The sequence below is a fragment of the Callionymus lyra genome, chromosome 17 (assembly GCF_982586985.1).
Source record: "Callionymus lyra chromosome 17, fCalLyr1.hap1.1, whole genome shotgun sequence".
Taxonomy (NCBI): Eukaryota; Metazoa; Chordata; class Actinopteri; order Syngnathiformes; family Callionymidae; genus Callionymus; species Callionymus lyra.
Genome location: NC_141834.1, coordinates 21,159,684 through 21,183,366, shown reverse-complemented (window position 1 = coordinate 21,183,366; position 23,683 = coordinate 21,159,684). Strand labels below are relative to the sequence as shown.

The 23,683-nt window shown below is 41.9% G+C and overlaps 3 protein-coding genes across 3 annotated transcripts; 1 reads left to right on the top strand and 2 right to left on the bottom strand.

The window, feature by feature from the left end:
- Window positions 1–1,353: 1,353 nt before the first annotated feature.
- LOC148062995 (potassium channel subfamily K member 5-like) lies at window positions 1,354–5,840 on the top strand. Its single transcript, XM_087813192.1, has 5 exons — window positions 1,354–1,686; window positions 1,869–1,980; window positions 3,648–3,814; window positions 3,891–4,059; window positions 5,137–5,840. Exons 1-5 carry the CDS (start codon window positions 1,501–1,503, stop codon window positions 5,838–5,840), a joined length of 1,338 nt encoding a protein of 445 aa, XP_087669318.1. The 5' UTR covers window positions 1,354–1,500.
- On the bottom strand, window positions 5,825–11,538 carry LOC148062994 (serum paraoxonase/arylesterase 2-like). Its single transcript, XM_087813194.1, has 9 exons — window positions 11,442–11,538; window positions 11,176–11,243; window positions 10,886–10,941; window positions 10,642–10,807; window positions 8,643–8,766; window positions 8,386–8,586; window positions 8,252–8,333; window positions 6,070–6,198; window positions 5,825–6,005 (listed from the first exon to the last, which is right to left on the bottom strand). Exons 1-9 carry the CDS (start codon window positions 11,522–11,524, stop codon window positions 5,844–5,846), a joined length of 1,071 nt encoding a protein of 356 aa, XP_087669320.1. The 5' UTR covers window positions 11,525–11,538; the 3' UTR covers window positions 5,825–5,843.
- A 975-nt stretch (window positions 11,539–12,513) lies between these two features.
- On the bottom strand, window positions 12,514–23,443 carry LOC148062993 (serum paraoxonase/arylesterase 2-like). The gene is made up of 9 exons (XM_087812998.1): window positions 23,308–23,443; window positions 23,167–23,237; window positions 23,053–23,108; window positions 22,805–22,967; window positions 19,341–19,467; window positions 13,564–13,767; window positions 13,422–13,503; window positions 13,101–13,229; window positions 12,514–13,012 (listed from the first exon to the last, which is right to left on the bottom strand). The coding sequence occupies exons 1-9, from the start codon at window positions 23,382–23,384 to the stop codon at window positions 12,851–12,853; spliced, it is 1,071 nt and encodes a 356-aa protein (XP_087669124.1). The 5' UTR covers window positions 23,385–23,443; the 3' UTR covers window positions 12,514–12,850.
- Between the last annotated feature and the right edge of the window lie 240 nt (window positions 23,444–23,683).

Genomic DNA, 23,683 nt, shown 5'->3' with positions numbered 1-23,683 from the left:
ATACACTAAATAAAATTGTTAGTTTCTAAGAAGAACTTTTCTTTGACCTCTTAGGGTCACAAAATGAAGGGACCTCATGTCCACCCATGATTCAGGAGAAAGAAAATGCTTTAATTACTACTATTTTTTATTTGTAGAGCTTCTTTCGCAGACCAGGTACGTGCATCGTTTTGATAATGTAAGAAATAATAACAATAATAAATTAATTATAAAAATGTATTTTCCTGCTGTGAACTTGCTGCTGTCACAACACACATTTCCCAATGATGTGACAAATCTAGGAATATATTGTCATTTTAAATAAATATTTTGGGTCAATTTGGACTTTCTGAGGATTTTGAAATCATCCATGTCATTGATAAACATGAGTTAAAATGTGTAGATTTAATTACTTGACATTGAAACATGTTAATATAATGCCTTCAATTATTTTGAATGCATTTTTGACACCTAAATGGCGCAGACACACGAGGCCTCAGTTTAATGTAAATCCAAATGAATTACCTCAGTGACCATATATTTTATAAAGTGTCTCTTCTATGGAAGTATATCAGTATATTGAATGGTTGACTTTAATATTTCATATAGTGAAAGGTTGAATTTATTATATTTTAATTTCAATTATTCATTTTTTTTTAAGTCGTACTCTTTTGAATTAAATATTTTAAATATTAAATTTAACCATTCAATTTTCTGATGGCACTAATAAACTTCCTCTTCATGCCAATATTTAAAAAATATACTTAATATGCTATCATTAATATTTAATTCTATGGTATAAAACCTTTATTTTTAGATAAATCTGATACAAAAGTACATATATATTTGTTTTAATGTATCACTTTAATCATTTCAAAGGGCAACAGATACTAAAACGACACAATAGACAGAAGTCCAAAAACATATTTAGAAACTATTGATGAATAATAAAGAGAAAAACACAAAAATAATAATGAACAAAACCACTTCGACCTCATAAAGTGTCACATGAATACAGTGAAGGGACCACTCTCTGTGCAGGTCTTTCCAGGGTGTCCCTAAAGTGGCGCCACACGCACGAGCTCTCGGAGGGAAACACACATTATCACAGCGAACAGTCAAACTCCACCCAGAGCCTCCTCCGCTTCTGGACGCTCACACACGCAGATAAGAGCAACCGTCACACACTTTCACACTCGGGTGTGTGTCCACACACGCACGAGGGTGTGAGCTCGGTGTCGGGCCCGTGACGCCCTCTAGCGTCTCACGCGAGTGACGCAGGTGAGCGACCTGTGAGCGTCCAGGTGAACATAAAGTTTTCATGTTTAGTCGAAATAAATTGAATTTTAAATGAGAAGTTACTTTGATCCAAGAGTGAGTTTATTTCAAAAGAGTGTGTGTTCAGGGCGTGTGTGTGTGTGTGTGTGTGTGTGTGTGGAGGGAGTGTTTCCACCAGGAAGCGCGCGGACAGACAGGCACAGACACGACAGACAGGCTGTAGTTGGAGGTGATGACTTGAATATGGCTGACAAGGGTCCGCTCTTGACCTCCTGCATCATCTTCTATCTGTCCATCGGGGCCGCGATCTTCCAGATCCTGGAGGAGCCCAACTGGGAGTCCGCGCGGGAGAAGTATCAGCTGGAGAAGGAGAACATTCTGAGGAGATATAGGTGTTTGTCGAAGGAGGACCTGGAGCACATTCTGGAGGTGAGAGGTCAACAGAAAAAACGTCTGAAAATAGAGATAAAATGGAAAGTTTTACGACAGTAAACCAGAGTCGTTCACCTGAGAACGTGTTGTTTGGACAAAGGTGTGTCTGTGATCGCGGCTCGGGTTCGTCCAGGTGAGACTTTTTGAAAATACCTTTTTTTGTGTGTTTGTTGGTCCAGGTGGTGTCCGAGGCCGCGGGTCAAGGTGTGGCGATCACCGGCGAGCGACACAAGAAGAGCTGGGACTGGGGGAACTCGGTCATCTTCGCCGCCACCATCGTCACCACCATAGGTTCGTGAACGCACCATATGGACGCCATGAAACAAAAACTCCATGTAAAGTAGATAAACAATAACAAGTACAATCATGGATTATTTTCACATAAATGGCTCATTCTATGTTGTTTTATAATCAAAATTCCTTTTGCTTTTACATATATTATCATTTTTTGAGTATTTTTCACGCCTCAAATGTATTTGAGCGAATATATACATATATATTTATTGTATTTTTTAGTTAGGAGTAGAACTAGAAATACTAAATCAAATGTTTAGTTTCTTAAAATAACATTCAGAAGTTTAAGTTTATTTAGTATTAGTTTAAGTATTTTATTTCTTCCTCAGTCCAGGATCTTCTTCCTCATTTGTTCATAATATTTACTTTACATGACAGAAGTAAAGACATGTGTTTTTGGTTATAACTAGGATATGTTTATATATATACATTATAAAGATACTCTACTGTATTGTACTTTAAAAAAAAAGAATATAGTTTTGATGATATAATAAATTACAATAACAAAATAATACATTATTTTCAGAAATGTATTTCTCTACACAAGTATTTACTTAATTACAGATTTCCAGATATCATAATAAAGTACAGAAGTACTACATATTTAAATATATATTGTAAAAAGCTATAAGAACAACATTATAGACAAACTTCAACACACAGAACTCACAGAAGTAAGAGACACCAATTACCACTCCTTACTTATGGTGCCAACAAAACAGTGAACTCCCATGATGCCTTTCTACACACCGCTCTATATAGTGACGGCTGATTAGTCGCTACAATACTGTATTTAAATTCCACGTCTGTTTCTATTTTTTAAAGTCACGGACAGCTGTGATTGGTTGACTGGGCGGCAAAGCATTGTGAGAGCTGTTCAGGTCGCCGTAATCTATTTATTATTCCTGACTAAAAGGCGTTTCAAAACTGATTTTCGATTAAACAACATCATCTTGTGACTCTTGACTGGTGAAAATGATTTAAACACAAACTCCATCATTCCATAAATATATATATATATATATATACACACAAGTAAAGCTTAAACACAAACTCACACGTTGACACAAAGTCTCTAAAAGCTAGAAGACACACAAAAACAACACCATCTGCATACAAAGAAATATACATAGATGCAAATACACAAACATCTCGTAACTAGTCTATTCTTGCTGATTCAGTGTTTTTTTCATGCACTTTAATGTAGTTTTTTGCAGGTCCTTCTATTGTGTCTTTACTTTTTTCTGTCTGAAAATTAGTCCATGAATAAAATCCTTATAAAAGCGGTCGGGGGTACAATAAAGAGAGGGGACCCCCCTGGTTTAAATGATCTAGTGTTGTCTTCCACCTCCTCATCCTCCTCCTGTAGAACCTTCAACCCCGTCCTTAAGACCTTCTCAGTTGGGTATTGAAGGTCATTCTTCTTGCAAAAGTTAAACAAATAACACATATTCAAGAGATTGTATAATTATTTCTGACGACATCATGAAGGTTTTGACAATGAAAGTCTGTCAAAAAAGCCCCAAAACCTAAAGTTCCTGCGACAAGAATCGTTCTAAACGACCCGTTCGTCTCCTTTAATACGAGCCTTGGTTTCTAGATGTTCCTCAGAGTCCTCTAGTCTGACCCGGCAACATCGGCCTGATCTTGTGTGTTTCCCTCAGGGTACGGGAATGTGGCCCCCAAGACGAAGGGCGGGCGAGGGTTCTGCATCCTGTACGGCCTGTGTGGGATCCCGCTGTGCCTGGTGTGGATCAGCGAGCTGGGCTCCTTCTTCGGAGACAGGACCAAGCGGCTCTCCGGAGTCCTGATCCGCCGAGGAGTTTCCGTGGTGAGGAGACGAAACCCCAAGAACCTCCTCCTTGACCTGAACGAACTGATCTCGATTGTGTTGATTTTTCACCCAGAAAAAGGTGCAGGTGACCTGCATCGCTCTGTTCCTGCTGTGGGGTCTGTTCATGCACCTGCTGCTGCCTCCCCTGGTCCTCATGAAGATGGAAGGATGGAGTTACCTGGAAGGACTTTACTTCTCCTTCATCACGCTGACCACCGTCGGCTTCGGAGACTACGTCGCAGGTGCGTCGTCTTACAGCGGTTCAGGGAGCAGATGTTGAAACTACGTTAAAATACAAGCGTGAGATGCATTTCACTTTGAATAGGTGAGTTAATGGCTACAGTTAGGAACTAGTTATTTTTGTGTCTATGTCTAGATTTCTGGAAAGTATGGAAGTTCATCAGTGTCATCAAATGAAACTTATTTTAAGCATTTTTTTTTAGTTCTGTTGAAGATTAAATTAAATTAATTGTATATTGAAAGATTAGATTTTTTTTTAATTTAATAAATATATATTATTTTACACATAGAGTTTGATATACATATTAAAGAAAATCTTAAATAACTTTTCCAAAATTCAATATTTTCTTATTTGTAGTCTTTTAAAATTCAATATAAAATTGTTAAACATGTATAAATAATACCACCAGACAATAGCCAATCATGTGATGATCACATGACAAGATGGAAACGCAGTTTAGCTCGGTGCTCTGTTGGTTTTGTCTGGTGACACTTTTATACCAACATTTTTATATTGAATTCAATATCCATGAATTAAAAATATTGAAGGTTTCATTTTGAATTGTTAGAATTACAATATCAAACTCCATCTGTAAAAACTTTTTGTTTTTTAATTTTTAATTTAATTAACTTAATAAGAACAAACACATTTGATCTTTAAATATACAAATGATCGAATTCATTTATTTCGAAAGGACAACCTTTGAACATATAAATTATTTCCTATCAATAACAATTAATTCAATGTTTAAAACAATTTCAATACAAAATTGAAAATGTCAACATTTCAAATGTTAAATTCAAATATTCAATACTATGAAGATGACGCTGAAATACTTCAATAGTAAAGTTCCATTAAAAAATAACTAAGAATATCGTGCTTTGAATGTTACAAAGACACTGTTTGTTTCAGTGACATCACAGGGATGTACTGGACTTGACTCCGGGTGATTTTCATTGTCGGTTCATGGATTATAAATTAAAAATAACTCAGGACACATTAAATCAAAGGTCAGATTTACTTTAGAAAGTTAACTTTGGGATAAAAACTGTGATACCAAAGTGAAATGTGTTTTCAGGCGTGAACCCGGACATAGAGTACCCAACACTGTACCGGGTTCTGGCCGAGATCTGGATCTACATGGGCCTGGCCTGGTTGTCCCTGTTCTTCAGCTGGAACGTCCACATGGTGGTGAAGGCTCACGAGGTCCTGCGGAGAAGACGGAGACACAGGCCCTACTTCGACCAGGAGCCCGACGCCAAAGAGGAGACCCCCGACACCAAGCCCACCATCGTGGACATCTTCAAGTACCTCTCGGACAAGGACGACGACGACTACAACACCATCATCAGCGGGATCGCGGGCCCGGCCAGGCGGCGGCAGAGCAAGGAGAGCATCAACCGCTCCAAGAGCTGCAGCGACATCTTGGGAACCAACATCCAGACCCTGGAGCAGTCGCCGCGACACAGACGCAGGCTCAGCATCAGCGAGGTCTTCATCAACCCCAAGACCACCAAAAACGACGAGTCCGTCCCCGAGACGGACCCGGCTCAGCCGGACGATGTCGGCCAAAATGGCGACGTTTTCGAACCGAAGGACGGCATCACCTTCACCGTGCCGAGCAGAGAAACATCACAGGAGGAACCCGTGGATCCGGGCGACGCCGCAGGATCTCGCTTCACCATCTCCAAAGTCCCCGAGCAAGAGACGCTGACCCCGGACGAGGAAAACCCGTCGCTCGATGAAGTGAAAACAGAGGAACCGTGTCTGAAAACGATCTGATCTTTATTTGAGGTCACAGTAAAGGGCTTTATGGAAAACTGAACCGATGAGCAGTTTTCCTTCAAAGGCAGCAGCGACCGAGGAGCCCACGAGCTCGCCGCCGTCGTCCATGTACACCTGCGTCACCTGAGGATTCTGGGAGAGGATCCCCTGCACCCGGACCACCTGACCGGGGCGAGAGTGTCGCGTGAAACAAGTGAGAGTCGCTGAAGAAAACAAACGAACGCACCTCTGATCCAGGAGGGTCCTCGGGGTCGTACGGCTGCAGCTTGCCTCCGTTGGGGTGACACCCCAGCCAGACGTCCCCGGTCTTGTGGTCCACCTCGATGTTGTCGCACAGGGAGCCCACGTTCACGGACTGGTGGACGGGAAAAGGAAAGACGGAAACACTGTCAGAGCGGCAACACTGTGATTAAAACATACCATAATAACTTTTCTGTACAGACGCGTCATTATCTCGATCACGTTGATATTTGGAAAGTTTCTGTTCATGAACCGTCTGGTTACATCTGACCTCTGCCCTTTGACCTCACAAGATCAAAGGAAATTTGTAAAGAAGTGTTTGTTCGTACAGAAATCCCCCCCAAAATACATACAAATATATATATTTTTAAGATGAAACTTATTTTAAGCATTTTTTTTAGTTCTGTTGAAGATTAAATTAAATTAATTGTATATTGAAAGATTTGATTTTTATTTATTTAATAAATATATATTATTTTACACGTAGAGTTTGATATACATATTAAAGAAAATCTTAAATAACTTTTCCAAAATTCAATATTTTCTTATTTGTAGTCTTTTAAAATTCAATATAAAATTGTTAAACATGTATAAATAATACCACCAGACAATAGCCAATCATGTGATGATCACATGACAAGATGGAAACGCAGTTTAGCTCGGTGCTCTGTTGGTTTTGTCTGGTGACACTTTTATACCAACATTTTTATATTGAATTCAATAGTCCATGAATTAAAAATATTGAAGGTTTCATTTTGAAACTACATACAAATATATATATATTTTTTAAAAATCGAGGGATATAAATAAAAAAAGGACACTTTAGTTTCCAGGCTTTAATTGAGATAAATGGTCAAAAACAGGCATCATTAATCGAGCCAAGATATGATTCAACATCGACAAACAAATACGTTTATGAAATGAAGAAAGGTTACAAACAGAAATACTTGAAATAAAAATATATATATTCAGAGAAATTCAACTCGGAATAGTTGTTGAATCATTGTATCTTGGCTCGATTAATAATGCCTGTAATCCCTCTGTGACCCTTGAGGCTTTTTTTGTACTGGTATTTGTTATTTACTTTGTATTTTTTTTTTTTACATCAAGTCTCTTTTTGTCGACCAGCAAGTAGCGAGACCTCAAAGAAGGAGTAGAAAAAAAGGTTACATTTCTGTTTCTGCAGCGAGAATTCTGAGCCGCTCTAGTAGAAGAACTCACATTTCCCTGATCCTTAAAACTCTTAGTTCTTGCTTTCAGATCTATTCATGGTCAGACCTTCCATCAGTGATCTGATCCAGACTTACACCCCAGCTCTGGCTCTGAGGTCTGTGGATCAGAATCTACATGATGATCTACTGACTCCTTCAAGAAACATCTGTGTTTGATGATCTACTGACTCCTTCAAGAAACATCTGTGTTTGATGATCTACTGACTCCTTCAAGAAACATCTGTGTTTGATGATCTACTGACTCCTTCCAGAAACATCTGTGTTTGATGATCTACTGACTCCTTCAAGAAACATCTCTGTGTTTGATGATCTACTGACTCCTTCAAGAAACATCTGTGTTTGATGATCTACTGACTCCTTCAAGAAACGTCTGTGTTTGATGATCTACTGACTCCTTCAAGAAACATCTGTGTTTGATGATCTACTGACTCCTTCAAGAAACATCTGTGTTTGATGATCTACTGACTCCTTCAAGAAACATCTGTGTTTGATGATCTACTGACTCCTTCAAGAAACATCTGTGTTTGATGATCTACTGACTCCTTCAAGAAACATCTCAAGACACTTTGATTTGAGCGTTTTCTTAATTATCTTGCCGTTGCTGTGTTTGTCTCCATGTTGTCTTGACTTTTTTAAGTTTTTTAATTTGTTTGTATTTTTAACTGTGTATTGTTTGTTGTTTATTCAAATACAATTTCCAGGAAACCTTGCTATTAGGAAGAGAAACTGCTGGTGTTTCTGATCCAATGAATACTTTTGTCATACGAGTGAGTTCTGCTGCACCTTTGATCTTTTATTGGTATTTCAAATGCTAAAAAAGTATCAACTATATTCATGAAATGAAGGTAAAATCAACGAGTGATTGAAAGAACATTGTTAATCTTAGTTAATTCATCGTTATTATTGAGCAACGATCAGTGACAACAGGAGTCGTACCTTGACGAACTGCAGATGTTCTCCTTCCTTCCTCTCGAACACGTCCACGTCATGATCCAAGATGTCCGACACGTAAACGTACCTGCAGGTCAAGAGTTCACAACACGGTTCCTCACACTCACCGACGACCTCACCTTCTGTCGGGGGAAACGTTGATGCCGTTCGCCGAGAGGATCCCGGCCGCCGCCACCCGGACCTCGGCGGGACTGTAGTAGACCACGTCGCAGCGGCCCAGACCCAGGAGGAGGGACAGGTAGTGGAGCGCCTTGACGGGCGAGGAGTGATCGTTGGTGGCGTAGAAGCTGTCCACGCCCAGCGCCACCACGTCGTTGACGCTGCGACGGCACAAGTGTTGGAAGACGAGCGAGTGCACGTGCACGTGCGTGCTCACCTGTGGAGCGAAGGGTGGGTCACGGTCCGCAGGTGCAAGAGGGTGTCGTCCTCCACCAGACGGAAGACCTCGATCTGGCTCCGGTGCTCAGGATGGTTGACGGCGAACAGGTAGACGGAGTCGTCTGCAACAGAAGGAACGTTAGTAACTTTAAAATAATTCATATGAAAGTAAGGAAGTATTATTTATAGAGCGATTTTCCAGACCAGGGTCACAAAGCACTTGAACAATCAAAACAATACCCAATAAAAAATTAAAAATAAATATATATATATACTCAAACTCCTGTTTTCACTGACTGTTGCTCAATAATAACGATGAATTAACTAAGATTAACAATGTTCTTTCAATCACTCATTCATTTTACCTTCATTTCATGAATACAGTTGATACTTTTTTAGCATTTGAAATACCAATAAAAGCTCAAAAGGTGCAGCAGAATTCGCTCGTATGACGAAAGTATTTGTTGGATCAGAAACACCAGCAGTTTCTCTTCCTAATATCAAGGTTTCCTGGAAATTCTTTTTGAATAAACAACAAACAATCAAAAACAATACACAGTTAAAAATACAAACAAATTTAAAAACTTTAAAAGTCAAGACAACATGGAGACAAACACAGCAACAGCAAGATAATTAAGAAAAAGCTCAAATCAAAGTGTCTTAAGATGTTTCTAGAAGGAGTCAGTAGATCATCAAACACAGATGTTTCTTGAAGGAGTCAGTAGATCATCAAACACAGATGTTTCTTGAAGGAGTCAGTAGATCATCAAACACAGATGTTTCTTGAAGGAGTCAGTAGATCATCAAACACAGATGTTTCTTGAAGGAGTCAGTAGATCATCAACCACAGATGTTTCTTGAAGGAGTCAGTAGATCATCAAACACAGATGTTTCTTGAAGGAGTCAGTAGATCATCAAACAGATGTTTCTTGAAGGAGTCAGTAGATCATCAAACACAGAGATGTTTCTTGAAGGAGTCAGTAGATCATCAAACACAGATGTTTCTTGAAGGAGTCAGTAGATCATCAAACACAGATGTTTCTTGAAGGAGTCAGTAGATCATCAAACACAGATGTTTCTTGAAGGAGTCAGTAGATCATCAACCACAGATGTTTCTTGAAGGAGTCAGTAGATCATCAAACACAGATGTTTCTTGAAGGAGTCAGTAGATCATCAAACACAGATGTTTCTTGAAGGAGTCAGTAGATCATCAAACACAGATGTTTCTTGAAGGAGTCAGTAGATCATCAAACACAGATGTTTCTTGAAGGAGTCAGTAGATCATCAAACACAGAGATGGTTCCAAAGCTTAGGAGCAACAGTCTGGAAGGATTTCTCTCCTCTGGTCCGGAAGTTCAGGAACCATCAGTAGATTCTGATCCTCAGACCTAAGAACCCGAGCTGGGGTGTAAGTCTGGATCAGATCACTGATGGAAGGTCTGACCATGAACCATGAGCTTAGAAATAGGCCTGAAATTACTGAGGTAAGTCGGGTCTAAGCCTGGCTTTTTGAGCAGAGGCTCCACAATGGCATGTTTAAATGCATTGGGAAAAACCCCCGTGGAAAGAGAGAGGTTCACCAATTTTGGTAACCCAGGGGCCAATTACATCAAATACTTTGATAAAGAGTCTGCAAGGAAGGAAACCGGACGAGCAAGAGGAGGGTTTTATCTTGTTCACACAGTACTGAAATATCAGCCAGAGTTGCAACGTTGAAGGAGGACCACAAGGTGGAGACATGGTCAGTGTTCCAACATAAAGGGGGAGAGATTTTCTCTTTGATCAATTTAATCTTGTCAATGAAAAATCTCAACTATGCGTCGTAGCTCCAACACAACACAAAACAAGCAAGAAGCTTTCGCTCCCTTCAAAAGATCCCTGGATCCAGATGGTAACCCAGAACCCCAAACACGTTATTTAAGTTTTGTTGGGTGAAAAAAATGATTTGTATCTTCAAGAAGAGAATCCTCGAGGTTCACGTTAAATCTCACGTTCACCTTTTTCATCGACGTAAACGCTGATCCCGTGAGGGTTGAAGGACTTCAGGTCCAGCTCTCCTGTGATCTTCATCTCCACCGGGGTCGGTCTCGGGTGCAGCAGGTCCATGGCGAAGATCTTGCCGGGTTCCTCCGAGAACCAGGGCAGGCCCGGATACTTCAGCCCCTGAGTGACAGATGTGACGTGGTCAGAGAACCAATGACAGACATGCATATTAAAGATCAATACAGTCCAATAACCTACTGAGCTGATGAAAGCCATCCCGTCCCTCATGATGGTGATGTCCTCGGATCCATATTCTGAACAAACCACACACATAATGAGATTAAATGTCTAAATATATGTCAAATATTCAACATTAAATGAACTTTTAACGCTGTAAACATGTTCATGACATTCGACCCAGTGAGTCTGAGCCTGGACTTTACTCTCCCTGATCATATGTAGCGATTATTCTCACGTGATCGTTTATTTTTCACTGTTTTCATTCAAAAACTAGAGAATTTGTTTGAAAAACTTTGTGAAAAACTCACTAATTTTATCCAAGTGTCTGCACTTGAGGTGTTTGTTGGTCACTTGTCTTGAGATCAGAGCCATTTCCCTGGAGACAGAAGAACAAAAGTCACTCATAAAAGTTGCAAATCCTTGAGCTGATCGAACGTATCGATCAATACATGATTTTATTTTATTTAACGATGTTAGCATTTCAGCTAAAAACAAGGAGCCCGTTTCCGCGAGTGTGGATCTAAACACCGGAAACACAAGCTAAGGTTTAAGAGAAAACTGGGAAAAGACTCACTTGAGTTTGAGGAACCTGTGTCCGATAAAAACCGCAACCATGACCACCAGAGTGGACCAGAGCAGCTTCTTCAGCGCGGCCATCGAGCAGGTGCAGCGAGCAGAGTGGCCGCAGGGGGCGACAGAGAGTCGCCTTGAATCCCCCAATATCTAGTTCTTGTTTTTCCAGGTTGACTTTTATTTTAGTTTCTCATCGAATCATTAAAAACAATATAATAAAATTTGATAAAGCGGATCATAGTCCCTATATTTTCAAGTACAATTATTGTAACCAAGAATGAAAACTAAACATTAGCACAATAATTAAAAAATATTAAAACAAAGGACAGTGAAGAATAAACAAAAAGGTGTTTTTCTCGAGTCACGAGCACTTGAAATGTATTTTAAATGATCAAAACTAGTGTAAGTGTTATAGTATTAAATGTTATTGCGAGTATAAATGAATACATTTTAGTATTTTTTAACAAGAACATCACGCAAATAATATAAACAAATATAAAAAGTAAAACAAATAAAATTCTAAGTATATCTGCATTGAAAAAAAAACATAGTTTATACAACTAATGTTTACATATTCCAGCTTTAAAAAAAAAATACTTTAGAAGACTTCACATGACAAAACCTTGCAGGAGCCAAGGTGTCAAGCAGGTCATTTATTTGAATTTGAATTGAAACTAGAAAAGCACTCAGAGAACACAGCCCTCTGCCAAGCAGCTTAGTTCCACCAATCATGTGATTTTCATTGCATAACCTCCTACATTTACCTTGTGTTCTTGATGAGTCATCAAGAGTTGCATGCTGGGAAGTCTGGTAGGTTCTATAGTAATCCCCCAAACACTTGGAACGAACCACATGAAAGTTATCCATGCGATTGTATTGTGTTTTTTTTAATTGTCGTGAATGACAACAAATTCCTCAAAATGTTCCTGGATCCAGATGGTTTCCTTGAAACTAAAAACCTCATCATCCGTTTCATATTTTCTAAAACGATGCCCACGCAGACAAAAACATTTCCTCCTTGGCAGAGGTAATAATCCTCACACAGAAATATCACATTTGACCTTTTTTTTTTATTCAGCAACAATTTTGTCTTGTTCGTATAAATGACTTTTAATACTGTCAATCGTTTCGTCAGCGAAAAAACGACCACAACCGTCCACACAAACGCACAAACCCCAACAAAACACACAAGTTATCAAGAGGAAATTCACCAAAACGATCTTCATGGTACGAGAAACTTCTGTCGATCAAAAGAGTGGCTTTGATCCCCAAATAACTGACTCGGTGACATCATCGGTGACATCATCGGTGACATCATCGGTGACATCATCGGTGACATCATCGGTGACATCATCACTGTCACCTTCTCTTGAGATCATCATCGAAGCTCAAAACTTCTACTTGGAGGCCTCAGTCCAGGTCACAGTGCAACATCTTGTGGAACAAAGATCCGATCAGCAGCTTCCCTCGGTACCGAGCCGCCACGGTCGAGGCCTGGAGTTCTCGTCCGTCGTCCGCGTACACCTGCGTCACCACCGGAGCCTCCGAGTCAAAGTCCTGGATCCGGATCACCTGGAGGAGAAGAAGACGAGTCCTTGAAAAAAAAAAAAAAAAAAAACGGAGGCGGGAGATGTTAGGAGATGCTCGAAGAGACACCGACCTCTGACCCCGGCGGATGCTCAGGATCGGGGAAGAAGACGCTCCAGCCGTTGGGGTGACAGCCCAGCCACAGGTCTCCGGTCTCGGGGTCCACCTCGATGTTGTCGGGCAGAGTCTCCAGAGCCAGAGTCTAGTGGGAGAAAGGAATCTTCACGTGAGAGGTCAAGGGGGCAGCAGCCATAGCTAAAGAGGCCAGCGACAGAGCAACTTGGAAACGTACAGAGAATCTCTTTCTAAACTAATACAACAGGACCCACAATGCACTGCGGCAACATCTTCATAACCATGAAACCATTTTGTGTTGCGGGTTACAATGTTCTACCTTCACGGGGGTCAGAGTGTCGTCGTCGTGGCGCTCCAGCAGGTGAACGCTGCGACCGAACGTATCCGCCACGTACACGTGTCTGTGAGAACATGACGACGGTCAAGAAACACGCGTGACGACGGTGGTGGTGTTTTTCTACCTCTTGTCGGGCGACAGGTTGATGCCGTTGGTGAAGTAGAAACCCTGCGACACCACCTGCACCTTCTCAGGACTGTAGTGCACGACGTTACCCCACGGCTGAGCCAGGAGCAGCTCCAGCGTCATCTTGACCAGCGGGTGAGAGAAGTAGTGGTCGTTGGTGGCGTAGAAGCTCTCCACTCCTACTGCAACGATGTCGTTAACGCTGGAAAATAAAATGAATCCGTGATCATTCTACAGGATCCATAATGTAGTGCAACGAGATTGTCAACACTGGATCTGTGATCATTCCATAAGATCTATAATGTACTGCAACGATGTCGTTAACACTGGAAAATAAAATGAATCCGTGATCATTCCATAAGATCTATAATGTACTGCAACGATGTCGTTAACACTGGAAAATAAAATGAATCTGTGATCATTCCATAAGATCTATAATGTACTGCAACGATGTCGTTAACGCTGGAAAATAAAATGGATCTGTGATCATTCCATTAGATCTATAATGTACTGCAACGATGTCGTTAACGCTGGAAAATAAAATGAATCCGTGATCATTCTACAGGATCCATAATGTAGTGCAACGAGATTGTCAACACTGGATCTGTGATCATTCCATAAGATCTATAATGTACTGCAACGATGTCGTTAACACTGGAAAATAAAATGAATCCGTGATCATTCCATAAGACCTATAATGTACTGCAACGATGTCGTTAACACTGGAAAATAAAATGAATCCGTGATCATTCTACAGGATCCATAATGTAGTGCAACGAGATTGTTAATGCTGGATCTGTGATCATTTCACAAGATCCATAATATACTGCAACAATGTTGTTAACACTGGAAAATAAAATGAATCTGTGATCATTCCATAAGATCCACAATGTACTGCAACGAGATTGTTAACACTGGAAAATAAAATGAATCCGTGATCATTCTACAGGATCCATAATGTAGTGCAACGAGATTGTCAACACTGGATCTGTGATCATTCCATAAGATCTATAATGTACTGCAACGATGTCGTTAACACTTGAAAATAAAATGAATCCGTGATCATTCTACAGGATCCATAATGTAGTGCAACGAGATTGTCAACACTGGATCTGTGATCATTCCATAAGATCTATAATGTACTGCAACGATGTCGTTAACACTGGAAAATAAAATGAATCCGTGATCATTCCATAAGATCTATAGTGTACTGCAACGATGTCGTTAACACTGGAAAATAAAATGAATCCGTGATCATTCTACAGGATCCATAATGTAGTGCAACGAGATTGTTAATGCTGGATCTGTGATCATTTCACAAGATCCATAATATACTGCAACAATGTTGTTAACACTGGAAAATAAAATGAATCTGTGATCATTCCATAAGATCCACAATGTACTGCAACGAGATTGTTAACACTGGAAAATAAAATGAATCCGTGATCATTCTACAGGATCCATAATGTAGTGCAACGAGATTGTCAACACTGGATCTGTGATCATTCCATAAGATCTATAATGTACTGCAACGATGTCGTTAACACTTGAAAATAAAATGAATCCGTGATCATTCTACAGGATCCATAATGTAGTGCAACGAGATTGTTAATGCTGGATCTGTGATCATTTCACAAGATCCATAATATACTGCAACAATGTTGTTAACACTGGAAAATAAAATGAATCTGTGATCATTCCATAAGATCCACAATGTACTGCAACGAGATTGTTAACACTGGAAAATAAAATGAATCCGTGATCATTCTACAGGATCCATTATGTAGTGCAACGAGATTGTTAATGCTGGATCTGTGATCATTCCATAAGATCTATAATGTACTGCAACGATGTCGTTAACACTGGAAAATAAAATGAATCCGTGATCATTCTACAGGATCCATAATGTAGTGCAACGAGATTGTTAATGCTGGATCTGTGATCATTCCATAAGATCTATAATGTACTGCAACGATGTCGTTAACACTGGAAAATAAAATGAATCTGTGATCATTCCATAAGATCTATAATGTACTGCAACGATGTCGTTAACACTGGAAAATAAAATGAATCTGTGATCATTCCATAAGATCTATAATGTACTGCAACGATGTCGTTAACACTGGAAAATAAAATGAATCTGTGATCATTCCATAAGATCTATAATATACTGCAACAATGTCGTTAACACTGGAAAATAAAATGAATCCGTGATCATTCCATAAGATCTATAATGTACTGCAACGATGTCGTTAACGCTGGAAAATAAAATGAATCCGTGATCATTCTACAGGATCCATAATGTAGTGCAACAAGATTGTTAATGCTGGATCTGTGATCATTTCACAAGATCCATAATATACTGCAACAATGTTGTTAACACTGGAAAATAAAATGAATCTGTGATCATTCTACAGGATCCATTATGTACTGCAACGAGATTGTCAACACTGGAAAATAAAATGAATCCGTGATCATTCTACAGGATCCATTATGTAGTGCAACGAGATTGTCAACACTGGATCTGTGATCATTTCACAAGATCCATAATATACTGCAACAATGTTGTTAACACCGGAAAATAAAATTAATCTGATCATTCAACAGGATCCATAATGTAGTGCAACAATTTCGTTAACACTGGAAAATTAAATTAATCAGTGATCATTCCGTAAGATCCTTAATGTACTGCAACAAGATTGTTAACAGTGGAAAATAAAATAAATCAATACTCCAATATCCATAATGTACCGCCACAATGTCGTAAACACTAATGAAATATAACAAATCATTGCTCATTCTACAAGATCCATAATGTACTGCAACGATGTAGTTAACACTGATGAATAAATAAATTACTGCTCACTCTACAAGATCCATAATGTACTGCAATGATGTCGTTAACACTAATGAAATTAAATAAACCACTGCTCACTTCACAAGATCCAGAATGTACTGCAATGATGTCGTTAACACTAATGAAATTAAATAAACCACTGCTCACTTCACAAGATCCAGAATGTACTGCAAAGATGTAGTTAACACTGATGAATAAATAAATTACTGCTCACTCTACAAGATCCATAATGTACAGCAATGATATTGTCAACACAGGAAAATAAAATGAATCGGTGATCATTCCACAAGGTCCATAATGTACTACAACAATGGCGTTAACAATGTAAGAAAAAACTGAATCACTGCTAATTCCGTCGTCAACACTGAGAAACAGAGAATCAATCACACTTCATTGGACGCGATCCAAAATGTACTGCCACGTGGAAAATGTTATTTTTGAACTACTGTCCACGTGTGGATCTTTGTGCAGGTGGTTCTGGACTCGACTGGTTGTGTCAGGATCATCAGGCGAGGGAGCAGCACTCGTGAACAAAACCTCTGAAGGCCGTTTCATGTCAAACCAGTAACTTGTGTCGCGGAGAGAACATAAAACGCACATTTCATCTACACACTTTTACACTAACACAAACAAACACAAAAAATAATTTACTTTCTAACGCAACTATTTTAGTCTAGAAAGTATTTTATACTGAGTCATAAATTCAGCTCAGCGCTGCTCCAGCGAGACACGAAGTTTATTGTCGTACATGTTGTCATCACTGAAGTAATACTGAAGTTATACTGAAGTAATACTGAAGTAATACTGAAGTTATACTGAAGTTATACTGAAGTTATACTGAAGTAATACTGAAGTAATACGGAAGTTATACTGAAGTTATACTGAAGTTATACTGAAGTAATCCTGAAGTTATACTGAAGTAGTATTGAAGTAATACTGAAGTAATACTGAAGTTGTACCGAAGTTGTACCGAAGTTGTACTGAATAGGTTTGGCGGCCATTTTGACAAAAGTTAAAGAAAAAAATTCAGCACCAAAACTGCGTTTTTTGTTGTTGCTTAAAATCCTATTGAATAGTTCCATGTTGCAGTACATTTTGGATTGTGTCCAATAAAGTGTGTTTAAAAATAAGTATAATTTTTTTTTTTTTTACAATTAACATGCAAATATTCCCAGAGTTGGCAATGACTGAGGACCAGAGGATACAGTGGACTGCAGCAGCTTTTTGCTTAGTTGTGAGAAAAATATCTGAATTTCCTGAGCCAGTTGTTGAGAGCACGCACACACACACACACACACACACACGCACACGCACACGCACACTCACACACACACAAAACTGAAAAGTGGGGCGTGCAATATTATTCGGCCCCCTTACTTTCAGTGCAGCAAACTCACTCCAGAAGTTGAGGATCTTTGAATGATCCAATGTTGTCCTAAATGACTGAAGATGATCAATAGAAGGCACCTGTGTGTAATCAAGTCTCCGTATAAATGCACCTGCTCTTTGATAGTCTCAGGGTTCTGTTTAAAGAGAGAACCATGAAGACAAAGGAACACACCAGGCAGGTCCGAGATACTGTTGTGGAGAAAATTAAAGCCTGATTTGGATACAAAAAGATTTCCCAAGCTTTAAACATCTCAGGGAGCACTGTGCAAGCAATTATATTGAAATGGAAGGAGTATCAGACCACTGCAAATCTACCAAGACCCGGCCGTCCCTCCAAACTTTCATCTCAAACAAGGAGAAGACTGATCAGAGATGCAGCCAAGAGGTCCATGATCACTCTGGATGAACTGCAGATAACTACAGCTGAGGTGGGAGAGTCTGTCCATAGGACAACAATCAGTCGTGCACTGCACACATCTGGCCTTTATGGAAGAGTGACAAGAAGAAAGCCATTTCTCAAAGATATCCATAAAAAGTCTTGTTTAAAGTTTGCCACAAGCCACCTGGGAGACACACCAAACATGTGGAAGAAGGTGCTCTGGTCAGATGAAACCAAAATCTAACTTTTTGGCCACAATGCAAAACGATATGTTTGGCGTAAAAGCAACACAGCTCATCACCCTGAACACACCATCAACACTGTCAAACATGGTGGTGGCAGCATCATGGTTTGGGCCTGCTTTTCTTCAGCAGGGACAGGGAAGATGGCTAAAATTGATGGGAAGATGGATGGAGCCAAATACAGGACCATTCTGGAAGAAAACCTTTTGGAGTCTGCAAAAGACCTGAGACTGGGATGGAGATTTATCTTCCAACAGGACAATGATCCAAAACATAAAGCCAAATCTACAATGGAATGGTTCACAAATAGACGTATCCAGGTGTTAGAATGGCCAAGTCAAAGTCCAGACCTGAATCCAATCGAGAATCTGTGGAAAGAGCTGAAGACTGCTGTTCACAAACGCTCTCCATCCAACCTCACTGAGCTCCAGCTGTTTTGCAAGGAAGAATGGGCAAGAATTCCAGTCTCTCGATGTGCAAAACTGATAGAGACATACCTCAAGAGACTTGCAGCTGGAATTGCAGCAAAAGGTGGCGCTACAAAGTATTAGCGCAAGGGGGCCGAATAATATTGCACGCCCCACTTTTCAGTTTTTTATTTGTTAAAAAAGTTTAAATTATCCAATAAATTTCGTTCCACTTCACGATTGTGTCCCACTTGTTGTTGATTCATGACAAAAAATTAAAATTTTATATCTTTATGTTTGAAGCCTGAAATGTGGCGAAATGTTGAAAGGTTCAAGGGGCCGAATACTTTCGCAAGGCACTGTAAAGGTACATTATTCGATGGACAGCAGGAAGTGGTTTTGTCTCCTTCTTGACGCCGGAGCGATCATGTAAACACTGCCATCCACTGGCGAGCTACGGTATCACGGTCGAAAAGCTGGACCTCAAGGTAGCTTCGGTACCTGTGGAGCAGCTGGTGCTTGATGGTCTTCAGGTGCACCAGCGAGGAGTCGTCCTCCAGGTACTTGAACACCTCCACCTGACTCGCATGCTCAGGATGGTTGACCACGAACAGGTAAACTGTGTCGTCTGCAACATAGTAACACTGTAACTACACAATAACACTTTAACTACACACTCTTGTGACAATTTAACTACACACTCTTGTGACACTTTGAAGATGTGAATATCTGAGCAGGAGGGGCCTCAGAGAGCAGGTAGTCGTTTGCAACATTAGGGGCCTGAGAGAGCAGGTAGTCGTTTGCAACATTAGGGGCCTGAGAGAGCAGGTAGTTATTTGCAACATTAGGGGCCTGAGAGAGCAGGTAGTTGTTTGCAACCATAGGGGCCTGAGAGAGCAGGTAGTTGTTTGCAACCATAGGGGCCTGAGAGAGCAGGTAGTTATTTGCAACATTAGGGGCCTGAGAGAGCAGGTAGTTATTTGCAACATTAGGGGCCTGAGAGAGCAGGTAGTTATTTGCAACATTAGGGGCCTGAGAGAGCAGGTAGTTGTTTGCAACCATAGGGGCCTGAGAGAGCAGGTAGTTGTTTGCAACCATAGGGGCCTGAGAGAGCAGGTAGTTATTTGCAACATTAGGGGCCTGAGAGAGCAGGTAGTTATTTGCAACATTAGGGGCCTGAGAGAGCAGGTAGTTGTTTGCAACCATAGGGGCCTGAGAGAGCAGGTAGTTATTTGCAACATTAGGGGCCTGAGAGAGCAGGTAGTTGTTTGCAACCATAGGGGCCTGAGAGAGCAGGTAGTTATTTGCAACATTAGGGGCCTGAGAGAGCAGGTAGTTATTTGCAACATTAGGGGCCTGAGAGAGCAGGTAGTTGTTTGCAACCATAGGGGCCTGAGAGAGCAGGTAGTTATTTGCAACATTAGGGGCCTGAGAGAGCAGGTAGTTATTTGCAACATTAGGGGCCTGAGAGAGCAGGTAGTTGTTTGCAACCATAGGGGCCTGAGAGAGCAGGTAGTTATTTGCAACATTAGGGGCCTGAGAGAGCAGGTAGTTATTTGCAACATTAGGGGCCTGAGAGAGCAGGTAGTTGTTTGCAACCATAGGGGCCTGAGAGAGCAGGTAGTTATTTGCAACATTAGGGGCCTGAGAGAGCAGGTAGTTATTTGCAACATTAGGGGCCTGAGAGAGCAGGTAGTTGTTTGCAACCATAGGGGCCTGAGAGAGCAGGTAGTTATTTGCAACATTAGGGGCCTGAGAGAGCAGGTAGTTGTTTGCAACCATAGGGGCCTGAGAGAGCAGGTCTGCAACCATAGGGGCCTGAGAGAGCAGGTAGTTGTTTGCAACCATAGGGGCCTGAGAGAGCAGGTCTGCAACCATAGGGGCCTGAGAGAGCAGGTAGTTGTTTGCAACCATAGGGGCCTGAGAGAGCAGGTAGTTGTCTGCAACCATAGGGGCCTGAGAGAGCAGGTAGTTATTTGCAACATTAGGGGCCTGAGAGAGCAGGTAGTTATTTGCAACATTAGGGGCCTGAGAGAGCAGGTAGTTGTTTGCAACCATAGGGGCCTGAGAGAGCAGGTAGTTGTTTGCAACCATAGGGGCCTGAGAGAGCAGGTAGTTATTTGCAACATTAGGGGCCTGAGAGAGCAGGTAGTTGTCTGCAACCATAGGGGCCTGAGAGAGCAGGTAGTTATTTGCAACATTAGGGGCCTGAGAGAGCAGGTAGTTATTTGCAACATTAGGGGCCTGAGAGAGCAGGTAGTTGTTTGCAACCATAGGGGCCTGAGAGAGCAGGTAGTTGTTTGCAACCATAGGGGCCTGAGAGAGCAGGTAGTTGTTTGCAACCATAGGGGCCTGAGAGAGCAGGTAGTTGTTTGCAACCATAGGGGCCTGAGAGAGCAGGTAGTTATTTGCAACATTAGGGGCCTGAGAGAGCAGGTAGTTGTCTGCAACCATAGGGGCCTGAGAGAGCAGGTAGTTATTTGCAACATTAGGGGCCTGAGAGAGCAGGTAGTTATTTGCAACATTAGGGGCCTGAGAGAGCAGGTAGTTGTTTGCAACCATAGGGGCCTGAGAGAGCAGGTAGTTGTTTGCAACCATAGGGGCCTGAGAGAGCAGGTAGTTGTTTGCAACCATAGGGGCCTGAGAGAGCAGGTAGTTATTTGCAACATTAGGGGCCTGAGAGAGCAGGTAGTTATTTGCAACATTAGGGGCCTGAGAGAGCAGGTAGTTGTCTGCAACCATAGGGGCCTGAGAGAGCAGGTAGTTGTTTGCAACCATAGGGGCCTGAGAGAGCAGGTAGTTGTCTGCAACCATAGGGGCCTGAGAGAGCAGGTAGTTATTTGCAACATTAGGGGCCTGAGAGAGCAGGTAGTTGTTTGCAACCATAGGGGCCTGAGAGAGCAGGTCTGCAACCATAGGGGCCTGAGAGAGCAGGTCTGCAACCATAGGGGCCTGAGAGAGCAGGTAGTTGTCTGCAACCATAGGGGCCTGAGAGAGCAGGTAGTTATTTGCAACATTAGGGGCCTGAGAGAGCAGGTAGTTGTTTGCAACCATAGGGGCCTGAGAGAGCGGGTAGTTGTTTGCAACCATAGGGGCCTGAGAGAGCAGGTCTGCAACCATAGGGGCCTGAGAGAGCGGGTAGTTGTTTGTAACCATAGGGGCCTGAGAGAGCAGGTAGTTGTCTGCAACCATAGGGACCTGAGAGAGCAGGTCTGCAACCATAGGGGCCTGAGAGAGCGGGTAGTTGTTTGCAACCATAGGGGCCTGAGAGAGCAGGTAGTTGTTTGCAACCATAGGGGCCTAAGAGAGCAGGTCTGCAACCATAGGGGCCTGAGAGAGCGGGTCTGCAACCATAGGGGCCTGAGAGAGCAGGTCTGCAACCATAGGGGCCTGAGCGAGCAGGTCTGCAACCATAGGGGCCTAAGAGAGCAGGTCTGCAACCATAGGGGCCTGAGAGAGCGGGTCTGCAACCATAGGGGCCTGAGAGAGCAGGTCTGCAACCATAGGGGCCTGAGAGAGCAGGTCTGCAACCATAGGGGCCTGAGAGAGCAGGTCTGCAACCATAGGGGCCTGAGAGAGCAGGTCTGCAACCATAGGGGCCTAAGAGAGCAGGTCTGCAACCATAGGGGCCTGAGAGAGCAGGTCTGCAACCATAGGGGCCTGAGAGAGCAGGTCTGCAACCATAGGGGCCTAAGAGAGCAGGTCTGCAACCATAGGGGCCTGAGAGAGCAGGTCTGCAACCATAGGGGCCTAAGAGAGCAGGTCTGCAACCATAGGGGCCTAAGAGAGCAGGTCTGCAACCATAGGGGCCTGAGAGAGCAGGTCTGCAACCATAGGGGCCTGAGAGAGCAGGTCTGCAACCATAGGGGCCTGAGAGAGCAGGTGGTGGGGCATGTTATGGGCGCCTGCAGCCAGAAGATCCGGTTCAGGGCATCAAACTATTGTTATATTGACAACACCTTCACCTTCAGGATCCGTGAACGCGCTGATGCCGTGAGGGTTGAACGAGTCCAGGTCGAAGTTCCTCGGCATCCTCATCTCCACCGGCTTGAGTCGAGAGTCCTGCAGGTCCAGGGTGAAGATCTTCCCTTGTTCCTCTGAGGAGGTCACCCCAGGATACTTCAACCCCTGCACAGAGAACACAACACTTGGATTAAAACCAGAATAAACCCGGTTTATTTGTGCAGTGACGTCATTCAGGGTCAGATCTCACGCTGCTGATGAAGGCGAGACCAGACTCCAGGACCGTGATGTCCTCAGACCCAGAATCTGCAGGGAAAACTTTCGTCATTTCCGCGACTTTAAGCAGAACTTTTCCTGATCTTACTGAGGTTCTTGACGGCGGCGCAGTCGTGGGGGTGGTGGACCTGGACCTCCCTGTGGACCAGAACCATGTTCCTGGACCGGAGAGACACACGAGCGTCAGAACCTGCGGCCAAACATTCCTCAAACATTCCCTGAAGTTCACCTGAAGTTGAGGATCCTCTGAGCGACCAGAGCCGCCAGACCCGCGACCAGCAGCGACGCCACGACGAGCTTGTTCATTTTCTGGAGATGAAAACAAACGTGGAGATAAAAATATCGACTTGTTTGCGTCGAGGCTCGAGGCGTGTCACTCAAAGAGAGCGCGAGAGCGATGGTGCGTTCAGGGACCTCGACGCGAATCAGGTCTATCTACGAGTCGACATCATTTTAAGTTTAAAAGTTTTGTAATTCAAACATTAAAACAGGATTCAATGAAGACATTAGGATTAATAGTCGCATCAATTTGTTATTACAATATTTATTTTAATTTGTAATTTATTTTCACCAAGACGTTTGAAAGAACCTGAATGCACCATAGG

What these genes read in the sequence shown, in the direction of transcription:
- LOC148062995 (XM_087813192.1), top strand. Translation starts at nt 1,501, where the DNA reads ATGGCTGACAAGGGTCCGCTCTTGACCTCCTGCATCATCTTCTATCTG. An exon ending in TCCGCCGAGGAGTTTCCGTG is followed by an intron (nt 3,815 to 3,890) that starts GTGAGGAGACGA and finishes TTTTTCACCCAG; the next exon opens with AAAAAGGTGCAGGTGACCTG. An exon ending in CTTCGGAGACTACGTCGCAG is followed by an intron (nt 4,060 to 5,136) that starts GTGCGTCGTCTT and finishes ATGTGTTTTCAG; the next exon opens with GCGTGAACCCGGACATAGAG.
- LOC148062994 (XM_087813194.1), bottom strand. Translation starts at nt 11,524, where the DNA reads ATGGCCGCGCTGAAGAAGCTGCTCTGGTCCACTCTGGTGGTCATGGTT. An exon ending in CACAGGTTCCTCAAACTCAA is followed by an intron (nt 11,244 to 11,441) that starts GTGAGTCTTTTC and finishes TTCTGTCTCCAG; the next exon opens with GGAAATGGCTCTGATCTCAA. An exon ending in AACGTTTCCCCCGACAGAAG is followed by an intron (nt 8,334 to 8,385) that starts GTGAGGTCGTCG and finishes CTTGACCTGCAG; the next exon opens with GTACGTTTACGTGTCGGACA.
- LOC148062993 (XM_087812998.1), bottom strand. Translation starts at nt 23,384, where the DNA reads ATGAACAAGCTCGTCGTGGCGTCGCTGCTGGTCGCGGGTCTGGCGGCT. An exon ending in CGCGTTCACGGATCCTGAAG is followed by an intron (nt 19,468 to 22,804) that starts GTGAAGGTGTTG and finishes ACTATGTTGCAG; the next exon opens with ACGACACAGTTTACCTGTTC. An exon ending in AGCATCCGCCGGGGTCAGAG is followed by an intron (nt 13,013 to 13,100) that starts GTCGGTGTCTCT and finishes CTTCTCCTCCAG; the next exon opens with GTGATCCGGATCCAGGACTT.